The sequence below is a fragment of the Sprattus sprattus genome (genome assembly GCF_963457725.1).
Source record: "Sprattus sprattus genome assembly, chromosome: 4".
In the NCBI taxonomy this organism is placed as follows: domain Eukaryota; kingdom Metazoa; phylum Chordata; class Actinopteri; order Clupeiformes; family Clupeidae; genus Sprattus; species Sprattus sprattus.
The window spans coordinates 6312135-6332301 of NC_137923.1; the positions used below are offsets into that span (position 1 = coordinate 6312135).

General features: G+C 43.0%; 3 protein-coding genes across 3 annotated transcripts; 2 read left to right on the plus strand and 1 right to left on the minus strand.

Annotated features, from left to right (window-relative positions):
- Positions 1-179: 179 nt before the first annotated feature.
- On the plus strand, positions 180-5416 carry klhl18 (kelch-like family member 18; the record flags this gene model as incomplete). Its single annotated transcript, XM_080837976.1, has 10 exons — positions 180-314; positions 1427-1557; positions 1695-1835; positions 1967-2165; positions 2808-2968; positions 3233-3369; positions 3538-3760; positions 4018-4122; positions 4258-4369; positions 4788-5416. 10 exons carry the CDS (start codon positions 180-182, stop codon positions 5172-5174), a joined length of 1731 nt encoding a protein of 576 aa, XP_080694102.1. The 3' UTR covers positions 5175-5416.
- A 3992-nt stretch (positions 5417-9408) lies between these two features.
- Positions 9409-12277, minus strand: bfsp2 (beaded filament structural protein 2, phakinin; the record flags this gene model as incomplete). Its single annotated transcript, XM_080837644.1, has 7 exons — positions 9409-9526; positions 9762-9997; positions 10272-10403; positions 10694-10855; positions 11102-11258; positions 11457-11539; positions 11849-12277. 7 exons carry the CDS (start codon positions 12275-12277, stop codon positions 9409-9411), a joined length of 1317 nt encoding a protein of 438 aa, XP_080693770.1.
- Positions 12278-14452: 2175 nt separating this feature from the next.
- Positions 14453-18318, plus strand: LOC308363550 (leucine zipper transcription factor-like protein 1; the record flags this gene model as incomplete). The annotated part of the gene is made up of 8 exons (XM_080836354.1): positions 14453-14544; positions 14657-14851; positions 16534-16594; positions 16834-16905; positions 17158-17223; positions 17408-17485; positions 17816-17992; positions 18211-18318. Exons 1-8 carry the CDS (start codon positions 14468-14470, stop codon positions 18316-18318), a joined length of 834 nt encoding a protein of 277 aa, XP_080692480.1. The 5' UTR covers positions 14453-14467.
- Between the last annotated feature and the right edge of the window lie 1849 nt (positions 18319-20167).

Sequence of the window (20167 nt, forward strand, 5' to 3'; positions counted from 1 at the left end):
TAAATCTTTGTATGTCTCACTGATGAACAAACACCTGTATAACATTGGTGTAAACTGGCTGCAGAAACTTCAACCTGCCTGGACGCAGAAGTGAGACGGAAGAGTGACTACGGTGACCCGCGAAGATCACGTTGCCCTATCTTTTGGCGTTTCAATATTTCGGTCTTTCCTTCTCCTCAATGACGATGGGTGACATGACATTCGAAGAACTGGATGATTTAGTACATTTTTCAGTCCACGATTTACCGGGTCGCGGATATGCTGTCATGGAAGAGATTCGACGGCAAGGGAAACTCTGTGATGTGACCCTAAAGGTAAAGAAATTCCACCAATGCATACTGGGCAGCCAAATGGCAGCTGGCTAGCTGCTGTAGATTGCTAGCTGAGCTCTTGCTACCACTAGCCATGAGTGGTTGCTTGGGAGAGGTTGAGGTGTTGAAATAGGAGGCAAAGTTAGCTTTCCCCGTTGTATGTACATCAAAATAGTGAACGTTAGCTGACTTTACACCGAAATGTGTCATTGTAACAGTATGTCTGACCAGATAACAATTTCGCGATGGTTTGAATGTTTGTTGATAGCAAGGTTTGATTTTCTGCCATAAAATATAATCGTGGCTAACAGGTTAGTTAAATTAAAAACAACGTTAGATCAGCCTTGCTGTCAACCGTAGCAAAGTATTTATAATGTGTCTGCCTGTAGTTATGAACTTTCCTATGCGGAAGAATCATGAAAAGTGTCAAACAGGTGCCGACACAGTCGTTTTACATGAAGTGGTCTTTATAACAAACTCTCATAGCTAACGTTGTTTTAACTAGCTGAGAACCCATTTGCCTCGGTAGTAAAGGTGCGAATAACATTGGTCGAATTGCAGTTACACTATTCATAATCAGGCTGCTACAGTCTGATGGCAGTCTGTAGTAACTGTTATTTTGAGCCATTTCCGTTATGTCCGAATGAATGTAGGTAGTGTTACTGTTAGATAAAGAAACAAATTGAATGGGAGGCAGTAGTAAGCCTCTCATTCCGATAAACCACTGTGTGACGTTGGCCTTCTGCCCTTGCCGTGCCGGTGTGGTCACTGCTCTGTATTAAGCAGCATTATAATTATCTGCAGATTAAACACTGAGAGCTGTCAATTGTTGCTGCGTTTGCACAATCGTCTCTCAGTCCTTCTCTCTCACACACCCCCCTGCCCATTTTGTTCCACCGCCCTACATTGTTGTCATCATGACATTTTTTTGTTCTTAGAGCCAGAAGGTACACTACCTGTGGTTACACTGAATTACAATGAATATTTTACAAAGCAGTGACCAATACAGTGCTGTTAACTGACCTATGCTCTTATTTTATAGTTAATATTTGTATCCAGTGTTTTAAAAGTCACTTTTGATTAAAGCATCTGCTAAAATATAATATTATTTGTAGGTTGGCGAACACAAATTCAGTGCTCACAGGATTGTCCTGGCTGCTTCCATTCCATACTTCCATGCCATGTTCACCAATGACATGGTGGAATGTAAACAGGACGAGATTGTCATGCAGGGGATGGATCCTAGGTAGGCCTCTTAATCCAAACATTCCTTACATACGTTTATTTTGGATCTGCTTTGCTAATGTCGATGTTCCATTGAACTGTGTGTCAGTACAGTTCTCCCCAAGGCATCTCCTATCTCCTCTGCGTTTCCCTTCACAGTGCTCTTGAAGCTCTGATTAATTTCGCATACAACGGCCACGTGGCAATAGACCAGCAGAACGTTCAGGCCCTGTTAATAGGTGCAAGTTTCCTACAGCTGCAGAACGTCAAGGATGCCTGCTGCTCATTCCTTCAGGAGAGGTATGCATTCACACTCACAGCATTTTGTTTTCTTAGGTAGTAAACACACGGTGAAGTTCATTACTATAAATGTGGTCTCACCGAAGTTTTGGGACTGTGTGACGACGACAAGTGTGGCTTTTCCTTCACAGATTGCATCCAAAAAACTGTTTGGGTGTGCGTCAGTTCGCAGAGACCATGATGTGCACCACGCTTTACGATGCCGCCAACAGCTTTGTGCACCAGCACTTTGTGGAGGTGTCCATGTCCGAAGAGTTCCTGGGGCTGCGACTAGAAGAGGTGCTGGAGCTGGTGGGCTGTGACGAGCTAAATGTCAAAGCAGAGGAGCAGGTCAGTGCCACTGTCAGTCCCTCTACCTCTGTGTGGGCTCATACCAGTATAGAGGCTCCCATACTCACAACGCTGCATGCTTGCAAGTCATTTTCCTTTTATTCAGTAGAATGGCTAGCAGGCATGCAAGTTTTGCATCGCATAAATTGTACACTTGTATGTCTACAGCCCGTGTTAATAAATATTGGAAAAACAGAAAAACTTTATAGCATGTTGTCCCAAAAGAACAGGACTTTATGTGTTGAGTAAACTCTTACATTCCTGAGCACCATGGGTAAGTTAGGGCTTTGGGGAAAGCACAAAGAGCGATTTCCCCCCCCCCCCCCCCACCCACCCCCTCCCCATATTTAAACAAAAATCAGTCTGGTCACAGGAAGTGCATCTCAGGGCAGAGAATGGAACTCAATCAGGTCTTCACTTGCCCTGAAGCAGTGTATGAACTCTCAAAGCCCTCTCGCCAGCTGCAATATTTTGCCTCAGCTTTTTCAGGCTTGCGGTCTGCTCAGAGTGAAGCCCTGGGCAGCCAGTGTAATTTCCGGGATAAAGGGGCCATGTGGCTTTAAAGCCTGCAAGTTGATGAGCAGGCCTCACCCTCACCCTCACCCTCACGGTTGCATTTGTGCCGCCTCCCCTGTGTTTCAGGTGTTTGAGGCAGTGCTGGCATGGGTGCGGCATGACAGGGAGGAGCGGGAGGCTTACGTCCCTGAGCTGCTGACCAGGACGCGGCTGCCCCTGTGTCGGCCCCAGTTCCTGGCCGACCGAGTGCAACAAGATGAACTGGTGCGCTGCTGCCACAAGTGCAGGTACAGCTGTGTATAGAGCAGTGTGTACTGTGTGTGTCTGTATGAATGTATGTATGTGTGTATCTGTGGATTTGTTGTGCTTTTGAGCTGGTGGTCAAAGCAATATGCTGTCTGTCTGATTGAAGCTGCCCTTTTGTGTGTAACATTTTTTTCAGCTGTGTTAAACTGCTCCTTGATTACAACTGACTGTATGAGTCCTTTGTGTGTTCTATTAATTGAGGGTTCTATTCATTGATTTTTTTTTTTTATTATTATTTCCGACAGAGACCTAGTAGATGAAGCAAAAGATTATCACCTCATGCCGGAGCGTCGCCCACACCTCCCTGCCTTTAAGACCCGACAGCGATGCTGCACTTCTATCGCCGGCCTTATATATGCAGTGGGGGGCCTCAACAGTGCTGGTGCTCCTCCTCCACTTATAGCTGTGTCATAACTGGCTATTCACAGCTTTCTCCCAAAACTGGCTTTTCATAGCTTTTACTCATAACTGGCTTTTCACAGCTTTCTCTCATAACTGTAAGTCCTAGCAGTTTCAGCTGTTTTACTCACACATGTTTTGACAAATTTAGGAGACTCATTAAACGTGGTTGAGATGTTCGACCCCATCGGAAACTGCTGGGGGCGCTGCCAGCCAATGGCCACAGCCCGAAGTCGAGTGGGAGTGGCTGTAGTAAATGGGCTTCTCTATGCCATTGGTGGATATGATGGCCAGTCACGACTCAGCACAGTAGAAGTGTACAATCCAGAAACCGACACGTGGAGCAAAGTATCTAGTATGAATAGTCAACGAAGGTGAGAATTGATTGATTGATTGATTGATTGATTGATTGATTGATTGATTGTAGGCAAATTCAGGATACTTCACAAACCTTAACTACAGATTGGTGTGAGATTAAAATTGAATTCAGACTCAAAAGTGGCTTGTGTTTCTATAAACATAGAAAGGCTTTGTTTGGTTGTTTGTTTTGGAAAATATTCTCTTTACTACTATAGTTACCTGTATCTTGATTTGCTCACAAATTGTCTGTCTGTCTCTTTTTTGTCTCCAGTGCAATGGGAACAGTTGTGGTAGATGGACACATATATGTTTGTGGAGGCTATGATGGCAAATCCTCTTTAAATTCTGTAGAATGTTATTCACCCGAGACTGACCGGTGGGTACTCATTAATTTTTATTTTGTTATAAAACATATCCTGCTCACTCAAACCCATCACATTTGAATCAATGAAAATGTGATGGGTTATAGCTAGACGTACTTATTCATAGTGTTTTGTTGTCCTTCACACAGGTGGGTGCTGGTCACTGAGATGAATGCGAGTCGCAGTGCTGCTGGAGTGACTGTGTTTGATGGGAGGATATTTGTGTCAGGGGGCCATGATGGTCTACAGATCTTCAACACGGTCAGTGTGGGATCCACCTCACAGTCGGGTTTAGCAAGGTTAACTTATTGAGAAGAGTAAAGTTAAAGTGAGATGGGTTAAGTTGTCCGTGAAATTTAAGCAGCCATAGATGAACAGACTTAATTTAGCCTCCAAATGTTTTGTTAATGTCTGGGTAGATTGTGCAATGAGCCATGTACAATAACACAGTGTCGACAGGGCAAAGGTCATGCCTGTGATGGTCTAAAACCAACTTGGTAGGTGACTATCCAATGCTTCAACCGTATTTGAAATTAATACTAGTGTTGGACAGAATCTGTGGACAAAAGCCTGTGCTCAGTCACTTGCATCCTTTCCACTCTTGCCAGAAACAAAGTGCTGGTGTCCTTGAGTCAGTGTCATTTGGGCTCACCATGTGCATGCTCCTCTCCTCCACCAGGTGGAGTACTACAACCAGCACACAGCGCTGTGGCACCCTGTGGCGTCCATGATGAACAAGCGTTGTCGGCACGGCGCGGCGGCCCTGGGCAGCCAGCTGCACGTGGCGGGCGGCTACGACGGCTCAGGCTTCTTGATGGGCGCGGAGGTCTACAGCTCGGTGGCGGACCAGTGGAGCCACCTGGTGCCCATGAGCACGCGTCGCAGCCGCGTGTCCCTGGTAGCCAATTGCGGCCGGCTCTACGCGGTAGGCGGCTACGACGGGCAGTCCAACCTGAACTCGGTGGAGATGTACGACCCCGAGACTAACCGCTGGACGTTCATGGCGCCCATGGTGTGCCACGAGGGTGGGGTGGGGGTCGGCTGTATACCCCTGAAGCCTGCTTAAACCCGTTAATGTCAATACTCACCTCTAAGTCTTATGGGGTTTTTTGTTTGTTTTATTGTTCATTTTTATTTCAATCATGTTTTTGTAATGGGTGATAGGACTTCCAAAAATGCATTCATGTTTCTGCATCTTCGGTACTACACTCTCTAGGCTTTAAAGTTGACCATAAGCCTAGCAAACTCAGAGACAGAGGGAGCCCAGATGGCAAAGACAGATTGGGATCTTTTACAGAACGTACACGTGTACATGTTTTTCTCCAGGACGTGGAGAGCTGTCAGTGGGAATTTTTATTTTTCCCTCTGAGTGGGTCTCTTTCAATAGAGACAAAAATGCCTGCTTGATAAACGGTGAGAAGGAGAGAAAGATTTTGGGAGAGATGTGAGGAGAGTCAGAGAATGTATTTGGTCTGGAGGTTTGTATTTGGTCACAGTGTTTTACAATATATAGGGCATGTTCATTTGGAACCTGAGATTGATAGGTTTACAAGTGAGAAATGCTGGGCATTCCATAATGATGATAAACAGTGAAGATTCAAAGCTGCTTAGCAGAGTCCAACCTTGCCACTGTGCTCTTAACCAGAAATGGACCCCTGTGTACTCCATTTCAGTGAACACAGCGTTAGTGTGTGTGTGTGTGTGTGTGTCTGTGTCTGTGTGTGTGTGTGTGTGTGTGTGTGTGTGCATGCGTGTGTGCTCCTTTGTTTGTTGTTTGTGCATATCCTGTATCTGTGTGATTGGGAGTATAGGTTCTTAACTGGAAGATTCATTGTTTATAATAGGGAGAGGTAAAACCACTGAGGGTTGCTTTAATGCAAATCTATTATTTATTGTTGGGAGATCTGTATCATGTTTCAAAGGTGTACAATAACAAGAATCATGGATATGTACAATAACTTCTTTTATCGTCATATCATGTCTATACTGTGTGACTGTCTGCAAAATTGATTAACCAGATGGTAAAAGTGAAACTGATGTCACATCCACTAAAGGTGCCATATTCAAACTGTGGGACGATTTTTGGATAAACAGCAGAGTTCACAGAATTTATATAACATTTTAATCAAGAATCATCTTTCTCCTTTCAGTGGTAGCGCAAAAATGAATGCTAGATTCGTAACATCTCCCCTCCAAAACCCAATATTTCTACTCAGACAGTTTTGCATGTCACAAATGATGTACCTCATAGGGGATCTGTCTCTCAACATGCTTTTTGTCTGTATGTTGGTATGAGGGTAAACTGCTTCACTTGATACCAAAAAGAAGAGATGTGTGCAGCAAGCACAATGGGCTATTCTTTAAGCATTACTGAGCAAGGTGTGAGTGAGTGTGTGTATACACAGTATATAGTGATACTGAGCTTGTTAAAATTGTGGCCCAAAGCTCGATGCCAGCTGAATTGGAGAGAGATATGGGAGGGATTGAATGGATGTACACTAATCTGCTTCATAGATCATGGGATCATCCCCCATACATTTTCTTTCCATACATTTTGTTAAGAGGAACAACAAAAATACATCTTGTACTGATAATGTACTGTGAATTTTGAATATAGATGATTTTTTTTCTTGCCATCTGCATTTTTTTCTGCTGATATTGTTGTAAGATGATGTTTTTGTATTAACTTCCAGTCCTGGTGCAGTATTTTTACTGCCCCTGGTTTTTGGTACTGGACCACAGAGTTTATTTATTATTTGTTGTACTTTTCTTTTTTATGCTGTTGCACATATTGGTTTGATTTAAAAAATAACTAAAACAAAATCTTCAATTTTAATATTGCTCATAATTACTGCTTTTTCTAATATTGAGTATTGTTTTGTTCAGTGAGTCGGTGAGTCTCCTCTTTCTTTCTACCATCTGTCATGTTGTCTTAAGCTACCTCTGTTCTGAGATGGGAGATGGTGTTCGGGGAAGTTTGCCTGCTTAAACAAAACCGAAAGTCCTCAGCCAGGTTGTACTGACATAATTAAGGCATCTTTCCTTGACGTCTGGTCTTAAATCATGGTGTGTTGAAGGAAAATAAAAATGTTGCATTCTGTTTCTCTACACTCAGATGAACTGTGCCTCATGTCAAAAAAAGAAAATGCCTTGTTTAAAAAAAAAAAAAAGAATAAACAAGAAAAAAAAAGCCCTGTTTTGCCTATAATTTTCTCTGATGTCAAGATATTGTAACGGACTGTTTTGTAGATTCAGCCCTACTTCTAAAGTGCTGCATCAGAGAACATCCTAATTTGGATCCCACCCTTCAACATAATGATGTGTCTGGTTGCCTGTGTGGGTATATCTCGGAGCCACTTCAGGGCAAACGTTCACATTCTGTACAGCTGGCTGAACTACTGACACCATGAAAGGGACCTGGCTACTGTCTCTGCTGATGGCTTTGGCCGTCATGCTATCACAGTGTGTACGAGTACGTGGGACTGCAAATGACCAACCCATCATGTCTCAGGTGAGTTTTGAGTGAATTTTGCGTTGAAATGACAGTGCTGGAAGCAAAACTATCATTGTAGCATATGCTTTTGAGGATTTTTTACGTTATCTTTTTGCAAGTGCCACTGCTGAATACTTTCTGATATATAGACATGATGAGTATCACACCACAGCTACATGCAGTGGTAATGTGTGAACTACAAGTACTTGAATTTTGTTTTTAAAACAACCCAGTGTCGGTTCAATAATATATGATTATGCACTCTTTTTGTTAAGAGTTTTGTGTAAAATTGCCAAAGACTACATGCTTTACAAGGCTAGGGTTACCGTTCACTCAAGGAGAATGGCAACATATAGTGTATTCATGTTACTTGTATTGAAAAAGAACATTATTATTATTGTTTTTATTATTTATTCAGATGGCTGCTTCTGGGATTGTATCAAGACTTGAGGAGAGAAGTACTGTGGGATCAACATCAAAGGTCAGCAAATGTCTGTTTGTATACCTACACCTATTCAATAGTATTTGTATATCTGTAATTCCATACTTTATTTGGATGCTCGCGTAATCAGAGTGATATTTGGTGGACAATGGTCTGCTTTGTAAGGAGACAGGTATACAGCACTAATTATAGTGCCTAAGCCAACGGTGACATCTTATAACTTGTGTATTCTTTTGTCCCACAGAATGGGAAAACTCCCTTTATGAGCTTCATTGCTCGTAAGAGAAGAGCAACATCTTCCATCTCAAAAAAGCCTGCTCCTTTTTGTGCAGGCTGTTTCTCTGTCATTGGAGATCCGACAAGAACGCGTCTGTGACAGAGAACCCTCAACACTGCTTCACGGTGTTGTTATCTAACTAAAGTGTTTAAGTGAACTATGGTTAGTGTCTTTTGTTGATTTTTATGATTCTTTGTTAATTTCTCAATGTACTTGAAGGACTAAACCTTGCCATTTTGAAGTATATTCACCATTCTCCCACCCATGCAATGAAACAAGTGCTGGCATGTTTTTAGGTTTTACAGCTATGACCTCACCTAGCAGTCCTGATTCCGCTTAGCCATGTTTTAAGTGAAGAGAGTAGACGCGAGTGGTCAATTTACAGCCAGGTGATTACAGCCCCACCATGTCATTAGCCTCTACCATATAGAATTATGCTATTACAGAGTTAACCTCCCACACGTCACAGCCCCCCTAATACATCATAATGACAGGACAAAGCTCAGGGACTCTCATCTGTGGTGGATGTGGCTGTGTGAAGGAGAAATTGGCCCTTAAGCTTCTGCCATTGTAAAGTTGCTGCATACGTATGACATTTCTCGTCAGATTTTTATTAATCCCAGGTTTGATATTGTACTGTGTCAGGGTCTGTCTGAGCAAAATACATTAGATGTCTGCCTCGATGCTGAAATAGTTGTAATGCAAGTCTGTTTATGAAAATGTGACTGCAATAAAAGAAAAAAAGATTTTCAGAATTTCATTTTGAATTTTTATTCACCCCTCAAATGCTTCTGTGAAACTGGTGGCTTGGAGATAAGAGCCCTCGCTGGCAAGATGAGAGCCGGTTTGTAATCCTTGCACAGGTGTAGGTGTTGAGACAGACACATTTGGGGAACTCATTCTTAGTTATTTGGGTCTTTTGCTGGGGTGCTACTGGCAGCATCTCTCCCTAGAAAGAAAATCGTCTTTTTAGTCAGACATTCAGACAAACAAAATGATAAAACATGTATTTTAACACTATTAGTGATGATCTGGCAAAATCAATATCGCAGGCTATACTATAACATACACTGATTTGACACAAGGCATCAATGGGATATAACATGGACTGGGAAATTACCGTCAGGCTTGGGGTTGCTGGGGGGGCGTGGTGTTGGAGCGGGGGGGGCCAACCCACGCTCAGGCTCAGCAGAGCTTCCAGAATACCTTTGGAGTAGAAGGACAAAGACATTTCTTTTACTCATGAAAACCTGTTTTAGTTTCCACTGTAGATAATTCCTGATGTTAAAGTTAAAAGATGAGCTGAGCATCAGGATGTTTAAAGAAATTCCAGGTTTTAGATTTGCATTTCAGTATTAAGGACTGGGGTCACAGCACTGGAGGCTAGTTTGAGGTGTAGAGGGGAGATTGGAGGTTAAAAAGCTCATTCTCAGGTACTAACATTCCTGGATGGAATCGACTCTCTTCCCCATCCAGGATTCCATGATAGGTCCCAATTTCAAGTTCAAGTTTCATCTTGTTGCTAAGCAGCGTCTCATAGTCACGGCGCTGCTGCTCAATGTCGGCCTTCACGTCACCGAGCTCGGACTCCAGCTTGCCGATGACGGAGCCCAGGTTCTGCAGCTCAATGTCATGCCAGTGCTTGGCATCATTCAGGGAGTTCTCCAGGCCTCGTTTCTGTAGGGACAAACATCAACCAAAATCTCCTCAGTCTATGAACTTTCAGTTTACATATATTAATTCCGCCTGGTCAGTCATCATCTGGCCAACAACCACATACCCTTGCCCCGCAATTACTCTGCAGGTAAGGCAAACATAAATTAACACTGAGATGGCAGCTCATTCTGCTTTGGACGGGTCTGGTCTGGCCTGGCCCTGGATGTGGTTCTGATCTGGGCCAGATGAGGGCCATACCTCAGCCGGACGGGAAAATATAAAGAAGAGTTCATACCAGTGCTCTCATGGACTCAGTCTCAGCCTGAAGGCTCTGGATCTTACAACCAGCATCATTGCATTCTGACTTCAGACTCCCCATCTCTTCCTCCTCTCTGCTCAGCTTGCTGTTCACGCTGTCGGCCTGCTGCTTGCATTTACACAACACATGTGCATGGATACACACACACACACACACACACGCACACACACACACACGCACACACACACACACACACACACACACACACACACACACACACACACACACACACACGCACACACACACACACACACACACACACACACAAACACGCAAACAAAGGTGTGCACATGCAGTCACACAGAGCAAATAGACAACAAGAAAGAGTAAGTAAAGACGATGGTTTGAAAAGAGACCATTAAAATGCCAAAATGGAATTCTTTCAGCACAGTGTGAACCTTGCATTCCAGGTAAGAGTCGGTTTCAGCCCGGTTCTTCTCAATCACTCTCTCCCAGTGGGAGCGGATGTAGCCAAGGATATGGTCCAGACTGGTTTCTATAGGAGCGTCAGGCTCATCCACTTCACGGCCAGCCATCTGGTTATACAACACTTTCACATCCTGCCAAGAGCACATGAGAGTGGAGCTGTCATCCACAGATTTGTTGCTATGTGCTGATTTATGATGGTTTGTTAAAAGTCAGTAATGAAGTTATTGACAGACATGGAGACCCATTTTACATATTTCCATCTCATTTTCTAATTTTTATTAGCTTGTGGGAAATAGTCAGCATAACACTACCTGAACAAATTGCAGATGAATCATTTTAACATACTGAAAACAACTCCCAGAGAAACTGTCACCCACCTCCTCGTGGTTCCTGGCAAGATCTCTAAGATCAGCCTTCATACAGTCAATCTGGTTTTCCAGGTCCATCCTTGTCAGATTAGCGTCGTCTATGACTTTATATAGAGAGCCGATTTCTTCTTCCACTGCCTTACGGAAGGGCTGCTCGTTTTCATATCTGGGCCACACAGAAAAAAAATTAGGAGAGCCTTCCTCTAATATGTGAAGTAATGCTCAGGTGAAAGACCAAGTTAGTGGGTTTGACTTCCAGTAAAGCACATATAATGACCAAAACATATTTCTTTCCTCGGCTGTCAATCTGTAAATGAACATGGACATACTGCAAAGGCTGGCGCTCTACCACACAGAGACACACCTGTCTTTGAAGTCTTCGGCGTTGGCCTGGACGTTCTCATTCTGCAGCATGAGCCGGGCGTTGTCCAGGATGGCCTCGCTGACCTGAGGAGCAACTTTGGAGTGTTAGTGTGCTCATCTCTCTGTGGTGGGAGTCTCATTTTCTGACTCCCACCACAGCTAAGAATAAAATGATTTGCTATCTGGAACCCCTATAGGTCCTTCATTTAAATGTTTCAAATATGAGGTTATTGTACTGATATCATTACAGTTATATACCAGTTATAAATTGCACCTAAGTTCAGTATTTATAGTGTTTGTTCTCTGCAATATATGGTATACTCTCCACTATTTCTCATCACTATGCTAGTATCTAATCCCACACTGAGCCCAGTAATCCTCTCAGAGCCCCACCTGCGTAGAGACGTTCTCCCAGTCCTCCCTCAGGGTTCCCCAGGTACCAGCGCTGGACGCCTTGCGGTCCAGGCAGTTCCTGATCTGTTCCTCCAGCTGCTGGTTTAGCTGCTCCAGTGCGCGGACCTTGTCGCGGTACTCCAGAAGGCACCCGTTGAGAGTGTCAAAGTTGGGCTGGTGGCCTCTCTCGCCAGGCTGAGGCACCACGGGCACGCTGGAACTCCTCAGGCCTTGGAGGAAGACACTGCTGATGCCCAAAGCCCGGCGGGACACGCGGGTTCCCAAGCTGCTGGTGCCACCCGTGGGGGCCATGCCCACGAACACACCCCGAGGTGCACTGGTGCTCCCCACGGTCACCCGGCCAACCACACCGGGGCGCTCGGTGGAGGACTGGCCGAGGAAGGAGGATCGTCGTCTTGGAAGAGGCATTGCTTTGTGGTGGTGATGGAGATGATAGTAGTGATGGTGGTAAGCTACTCACCCATGGACATTGCTTCAACGAAACCTCTCTGCCCAGAACTCAGCGAAACGGCCTCGCCTCCCAGCACATGCCTCTTTATGGTGCGCTGGGCTTCTGGAAAGCAGAGCCCTTTGTCCGCGGCCTGTTGTTTGTGGTGGCATTGTAACAGAGACCTGGCCCTGCCCTTTGTGCATTGAAGCTGGACTGTATTCGGCTGCCTCAGCACTGTGGCCTTCTCAGGAAAGCTCTATGACGCTGGACAGAAACCCAGGGCCTACTATCCCCCCCTCCACCCCCGGGCATGCACACACATGGCAGCCAAATGACAGGGCACAAAGTGCGTGTGTGAAAAGTGTCATATCATCATGTCAAAGCAAGAGGAACCTCTATAGCTATGTGGATGTGGATGCTAGAGAGTGCTTGCTGTTTTCCTGACAATTTCAGTTGGTGACATAAGCTGTATTTCAAGCCATGTTCTGGGCCATGTCAAGGAGAAACTGCATTGAAACAGAGGACCTTCAGTGTCATCTGTGCATTGGCAGTCCCAGGCACATGAACATCAGCTGACAGATTGTAAAGATACAACATTTTATTAACACTTTTATCACAACTATAGCTGCACAGTCAACAACCAGTCCTTCAATGAAGATCACCAATGCATATACATCTTGGCAACATTGCCACTATATATCTATAAATGTATAATGTGTATTCACACCATTTTCACATGTATGTATAGTATTGAAATTGTGCATGTTGACAGCTCCACCTATGTCAGACAGTACCAGAGAACTGTGTGTCTGTGTCCATGAGAGATCAGGAGAGGTCTATTTGAATGGAGGGTTAACAAAAGACATGGGGAAGTGATGACATCTGAAAAGGCTGTATGATGAACAATACCCTTGATCAGACATGAACAGATTATTCCAGAACTCCTAGAATCATTTACATTAGGTTACGGCTTAATTTCTGTAAACCAACAAGTTTTAAGTCGGACTTACTGATACTGAATTAAAGCAACGGTAAGTAGTTTGGCCTAAAATTAGCAAGCTTACAACCTAAAAGGCATGCAAAAACCTTGCAAAAGCCAAGAATAACCCAGTTGGCACTGACAAAGGCTTAATTCCTTGTGGCTTTTGGTGATATATTTGGCAATCAAAAATGATGAAGATGATGCCAAAAAATATCACAATGTTGTTGCATAGTCTTGCTTTATATTGCAGAAAGGCTTCTCAAGAGTACAATTAATTGAATTAGTGATAAATAACTGCAAGAATGTTGTCATCATTTATTTGTATTATGTATTTGTTATTGGAAAAAACAGTCATTTTAAATAATCAAGATTTGTTTGTTGATCATTGTTCTACCATAATGTATGACTGCAAACCCGTGCTGCTGTCCCAATCTTACACCTAACCTTTAGTATCCGGCTGAGGGAGACATTCGACAAGAGTGGCTTTAGATTTTCGCCTACGTCAACGTCAGTTGCATAGCAACTGGTGTTTGCAGGTGGCGTCCCTACTTTAGCTAGCTTAGTTTGATGGCTAATGGAGCAAGCTGTTTTACGAATGCTTCAAAGTGTCTGTTCTGAGTCCCCTTTTTAAAAATCCGTGACTGCGTTATCCCAACCCTCCGTGTATATATAACTCGCTTCTGATTGTCTGTTTCTGAACAGCACCTCTTGTTATTCTATTTGTTCTCTGGAGTTAATCTGACATGGTAAGTCATCTTATCTAGCTAGTGTTTTGATAGCATTGTTAGCTAACAAGCTTGGTCTCTGCCCGGCAGATCTGCAGCTAAGTGACGGTATAATCAGCGTAGCCAAACAAGCAGTGTTGTTCAAAAGCTAGTTCCATGCTAGCTTGGCATACTTAGTTCTGTTATTCTCAAAATATGGCTGCCCTGTTGATGCAGTGTGGCTTACTCAACTTAAGTGGAGGCTAGCTAAGCTTATTTTCAGTCAAATGAATGTTACATAATCATCGTTGGCGTAATGTGTCGAATAAGTAGTCAACTAACGTTGTGTAAAAGTTAGTCGTAGTGTACCAGCTATAAGCTGTGCTTTAAGTTTAACGTTGGGCCTGTTTTATTCCCTTTGTATTCATGCACAGGCGGAGCTTGGGTTCAATGACCATCATCAGAATGAAGTGATCAATTACATGCGTTTTGCAAGGACCAAGAGGGTTCTGAGGTTGAAGACTATTGATTCCTGCTTCGAAGACCTCAAAGAAAGCAGGTGACAATGTTTTGCCACAGTATCCCAATTGTAGTGTAATCTATGTCAAATAAGGTGTAAATAACCAATACTCGCCCACCCATGTCCTGCGTTGTTTCTCTCTTTTCTCCAGGCTGGTGGAGGAGACCTATACTGCGGATGAGGTGTCAGACATGCTGGAGGGCCTGCAGGCGGTGGTGCGTGGGGAGGTGGAGATGGAGCTCATCAATACAGCTCACACCAATGTGCTGCTCCTGAGGCAGTTGTTCTCGCAGGCCGAGAAGTACTACCTGAAGCTGCAGACGGATGTGTCAGAACTGGAGAACAGGTGAGCCTGGGAGGAGGCAGAGAAAGAGAAAGAACCGTTATTATGTTAGGGTCAGTGTGAAAGGAAAACATAGGGATTTTTCAACTTGGGCCCTATTTTGAGGTCTTTTTGGGGGGTTATTATTGTTGAAACCAACCAAAGCAGCTGCAGCTATGCAATGGAATCCGATGGGGCAAGCATTCATGTCAAAGGAAACAGCTTGTTCTCACCATTGACAGGCTCGTAAATGTTATTCTAAGTGTTTTACAACATGGAAAGGATCAGTGGCTGTAGTTGATTAGCAAAAGACGGTGCGCTCCCTTGGGTGCCTACTCCAGAACCACAGTGGTGTCGCAGATCGGAAGAAGAGAAAGGTAAAACATTGACTGTAGAAACAGGTGCTTTCTACAGTGTCTTTACAGTTATTGAGGTAATCAGATGCAGATCTATCACTGTAGTGGTCCTTCACATATTGTCATTGGGTGGTTTGAGATTAGGCACAGACTCCAAACCTCATCCTGGTCTTAACAACATTCAATAAGCATTCAGTTGTTAAAGTAAACAGACAAAATTGGAAGATAGAACTGAGAAGGACATATCACAGACCACAGACGATCACACAATGTCTTGATATATTACTAGCATTTTCAAAGCAGTATAAGGGAAATTTGGTGATGTTTGGGCCCTATTTGATCTTTTTGGGTCCAAACTTTTACTAAAATGCATGCCCAATAGGATTACATTGTATAGCTGTTATGTGGTTGCTGGTTATAGCATTCCAACTCTGGATTCATTTTCATCGTTCATTTTCCACTCAGTTTCCTGTAAGTCCTATTTCATGTGATATGAGAACGGTGGATGAAATTCTAGTTCCCAAAGCTGATGAAGGTCATGTCATGCCACAACCGCCAATCTGATACTGGCTGTTTATGCCAGTGAAGGGGGTGTGAAAACCACATCCTTCTTCTCCGCTAAGAGAGAACTTGTACAGTGTGTTTTCATGGGAACATGTTGTTGATTTGTTACTCCAATGAGAAATGTTACAAAAAAAAAATCTGTTTGTTATCACATTGCAACAGATATATTTATCAGTTGTGTAAAGGGGTCACAGCATCCTGTTTTTCTTTGGTGTAACTCTCCTGACTGTGCCTTACAAATTGCATTGGATTGATAGATGTTGACCCCATGGTTTTGGAGTGAGTGCTTACTTTCATCCTTAAATTGCACTTCTGCCCTTTATTAACAAAGCTAACAACCATTCATCCCCTCAAAATTGTCCACCCTCTTAGTGGATTTTAGTTTTGTTTTTAGAGGGTGGACGATGCTATTTGACAGTGTGGAACATGAAACCTGATGATGTGGCATACCACACTTTGCACCTGCTCCACCATCAACTAGTTATATCACAGTTTAAAAAAAATAAAAATACTGGCTTTGACAAGAAACAAGATATATTAGTAAAGTGCCTGGGAGGGTGGGGCAGGCTGGGACGCTATCGCTAGCCTGTGGCATCTTCTTTTTCAGCCCAACCATAAATTTACCAGAGACTTGTCACAGTAGTTTATTATTCCTTGTATGTATACAATGGTTTAACATGACTAGGAATGTACATATTTTGTATATGACTAGATATCTGCTGAATAGTAGGTGAAATGACTGACTGATTGCATTCATCTGAAAACAAACTAATGCCATTTCCTCAGAGAGCTCTTGGAGCAAGTGGCCGAGTTTGAGAAGACAGAAGTAACAACAACGAACAAAAAGGTGAACGTCTTTCCATGTAGAAGTAACATCTTCTTAAATAAAATCTTAAATTCAATTGCAATTCAAATTGCAATCTGTTAGAGTGCAAGATAATGCAAGGTACATAATATATAAGATCACAAAAGTAACAATTAAAGGTGAAACTTCTAAGCTTAACATAACTTTAAGTTTAAGTATGATTATTTACACAAATGGATTATTGACCTATTAACGTGTGACCCTTTGCATGTCTGACGCAGACAAGCCAAGATGTCAGCAAGCCCAAGCTGGCCCCATTGAATGAGGGGGGCATATCTGAACTGCTTAACAAGGTGGGGTGATGTCTTCCTATACAACTGGGCAAGGACAGATACACTGGTGGAATTCATTGGTAAACTTAAGGCTGTATTGTGCTTAATTCACATTTGTATGTTTTAAAGTCTTCATCATCACTTACCTCCCACATGAGCCAGAAAGGTTAAGGCTCCATAAATGCATGCTTCATATTGTTTACTCATTATGCATATTTGGCTTTCAGAATACTTTGCATCACATATTAACTGCTTGAATGTGTGTGTTTGTAGGAGATTGCCAGACTACAGGAAGAAAATGACAAATTGAAAACGAGGCTCAAGACTCTGGAATCACAGGTGGGCTATGTGGATTATAAGTTTAGTTGTTCAGTGGTATCCCCTCTGTTTTGTCTTGTTTTCATGTTCAACCTCTAGCTTGTAGTTAGAGCTCACTATTAATCTGAGGGGATATGATGTATCACTTAGGGCAGAATTTAGTCAGCTTTTTCAAAGTGGTAACTTGTGAGTGATGTTTTTCCAGGCCACCAATGCTTTGGATGAGAAGTGCAAGGTTAAGCAGGCTCTGAAAGACCTCCAGAGTGTCCAGACTGACCAGGAGGTAAGGAGTGACCTGATACACATGGACATGAAGCTGGGGAGATCAGGAGATATAACAGTCCTCCTCTTTCACAGATTCTCTTTCCTCTCAGTTTATCATTGTGATAAGACTTTTTGTTTCTTTTTGCTGCATGGAATAATTACGGTGAGTAAGTTGAAACCGAAGTACAATGAAATGCTTTTGCCTGTTAGGTATAGCCTCAAATCTGGAAGTGTTGATAGAAATTAAACCAAAATATCATGACGTATTTTTGATGTTGTATATTAATTAAAATGTTATATTTGTGTTCTATGTTATATGAAAACATCTTTCCTTCTCTCTCTCTCACAGTCTTCCCGGCAATCTCAGGAGATCACAAACCTGCAGGACACAGTAGCAGTGCTGAAGGAGGACTTCCAGAAGAGCATGAATGCCACCTGCACATCTCAGAAGGACCTGCAGGACACCCTGGTAGCTGCCAAACATGACCTGCTGCGTGTGCAGGACCAGCTGGCCTTGGCTGAGAAGGTTAGGACTCCTCTCCGGGCTGTACTCCATGTCCTTGGCATACCCTTTGATACCACATACCAATATGTTTCAAAGATCAACCATTGCATTAATATGATATGATTGGATAGTACGCACATATCTGATGCATCTTCTCCGTACATCATACTATGAATATCTCCTTTAATGTGCAGACGTGTGTCCGTGTTTATTTATCTTTGTTTGTGTGTTAAACATAGGAATTAGAAAAGAAGTTCCAACAGACTGCTGCGTATCGCAACATGAAGGAGATCCTGGCTAAAAAGAATGAACAGATCAAAGAGATCAGGAAGAAGTTACAGAAGTGAGTGGAGGAACTACACAGGGTGACACTAGGCCTGACATCACATAACAGCTGTGTGAGGCCTTAGTTTCATTTTTAATTAAGGATAATGGCCCAGACAAAATTCCTTGACAGACTTCCTGTCATCTTCTCATTTCCCTGGCAGATATGAGTCCGAGTGAAGAGGGGCAGTGGGGACAGTGAAAGACCAGATGGACCATAAGAAGAGAGGAATCTGTTCCATTGAGGACAGAATGACCTTGGCAAAGTGGAATTGATACCCTGTGTAAGGGAAGTTGCCCTTCAAAAGTCATGTGATTTCATGTATCACCGTGGACACACAATAACCTTATAACCTCCAGTGCAGCTTATAGATTGGAATGTTCTCTGTCTGTACAAATGTGGGATATTGTGTTTGGAAAGTTCACACAAGTTCTTTGATTTGGAGTAGTGGAGACATGTTTCCTTTTGAAGGCTGCTTTAGATATGTGAGTGTGTGTATGTGTTTGTGGTTATGGCTATGTCCAGTCATTAAATAAGCTGTGAATGAGGAGCTTATGTAAAGTCTGCCTGATCCGTCCACTTCGGCCTAAATTATTTTATAAATGATAATGTTTTTGACATTATAATGTACTGTAGCTACTAAAGCCTATTTTTATTATTATCAGTGACTGCACAGTGATTTTACCATGATGGCAAACTGCTGAACCTACATGTAATGCTGTGTGTGTCTTCAGCTGTGTGTGTTACATGCAATGGCAGAATTACTTAAGGGTTACTTGTACATACAGTTATGTAGGGAGGTTCACTACATAACATGATCAGTGTTGAACATGTCTACAGTTTTCAGGCCAATAAATTGTGTCAAATTATGGATTTGACATTGATTTTGGTGATCATTTTGGAGTAAAAAAAAACGGTCTGTTTATTTTAGCTAAGGGGTACTGTTCGATTCTATGGTTATATAATGCCTCAAATGTAACAAATTAAATTAGAACAAAACCAACCTTTATGGTCCACACATAATGGAAATTTGTCTTAAGCTTTGCAGCAAAGGATGTCCCCACATAAAACAAAAATCTAGCATAGCAAAGATGATGTCTACCACCTCATGAAATAACTAGTGCCTTCAGTCACTGTGGAAAACTGTTAGTCCAAACCAAATGTTCCAGTGAACAGGACTGGTAGTGCTAAATACAAAAATCACTTCAAGTTACCTCAAGCCTCTGGAGTTGTAGATAAAGTATATTTATTCAACAAAAAATGAAAACGGCAGCTGTGTTTTCTCCCATATGTGAGAGGTATTCTCTCAGTCTGGGCATGGGGGAATCTGTGGGCAGGCCTCCACAGGGAAGGCGTCAGCAGATATGCTTCACCTGTCGGCGAGATGCACATACCCAGCACCCTGCCGCACGCTCTGCTCCCTATCTCCCCAAGGCTTTCAAGCCCAGGCACTGCCTCCTCACCTTATGACAGTCCTGTACGTTTATTTGGTTGACATACAGACTTCGTATGCTACCTTCTAGGTTTTGCACTGAGATAATGAACAAGATGTCTGCGTGTGCTTCTGCTGAGGTTCTGCAAGAACTGCTTATATTATCTAATAGTCACGTAACGTTAGAATGTGAGGAAAGGTGACGGCACAAGAATTTAAGAGCAGAAATCCTGGTAAGGGAACTTTTTAAGTGTGGATACTGCATCAATCGGAGTTCATCAAGCTGTCATGATGGAAAGATCATAAAGTTGATAGAATCCCTGCCCTGAAGGAGTAACCAGGTGGGGCTCCAGAGAAGGAGAGGAGAAAGGGCTGGAATAGTGGAACCTGGAAAGAGGAGTGCAAGCCCCAGCCCATCTCCCACTACCTCTCTATCTCT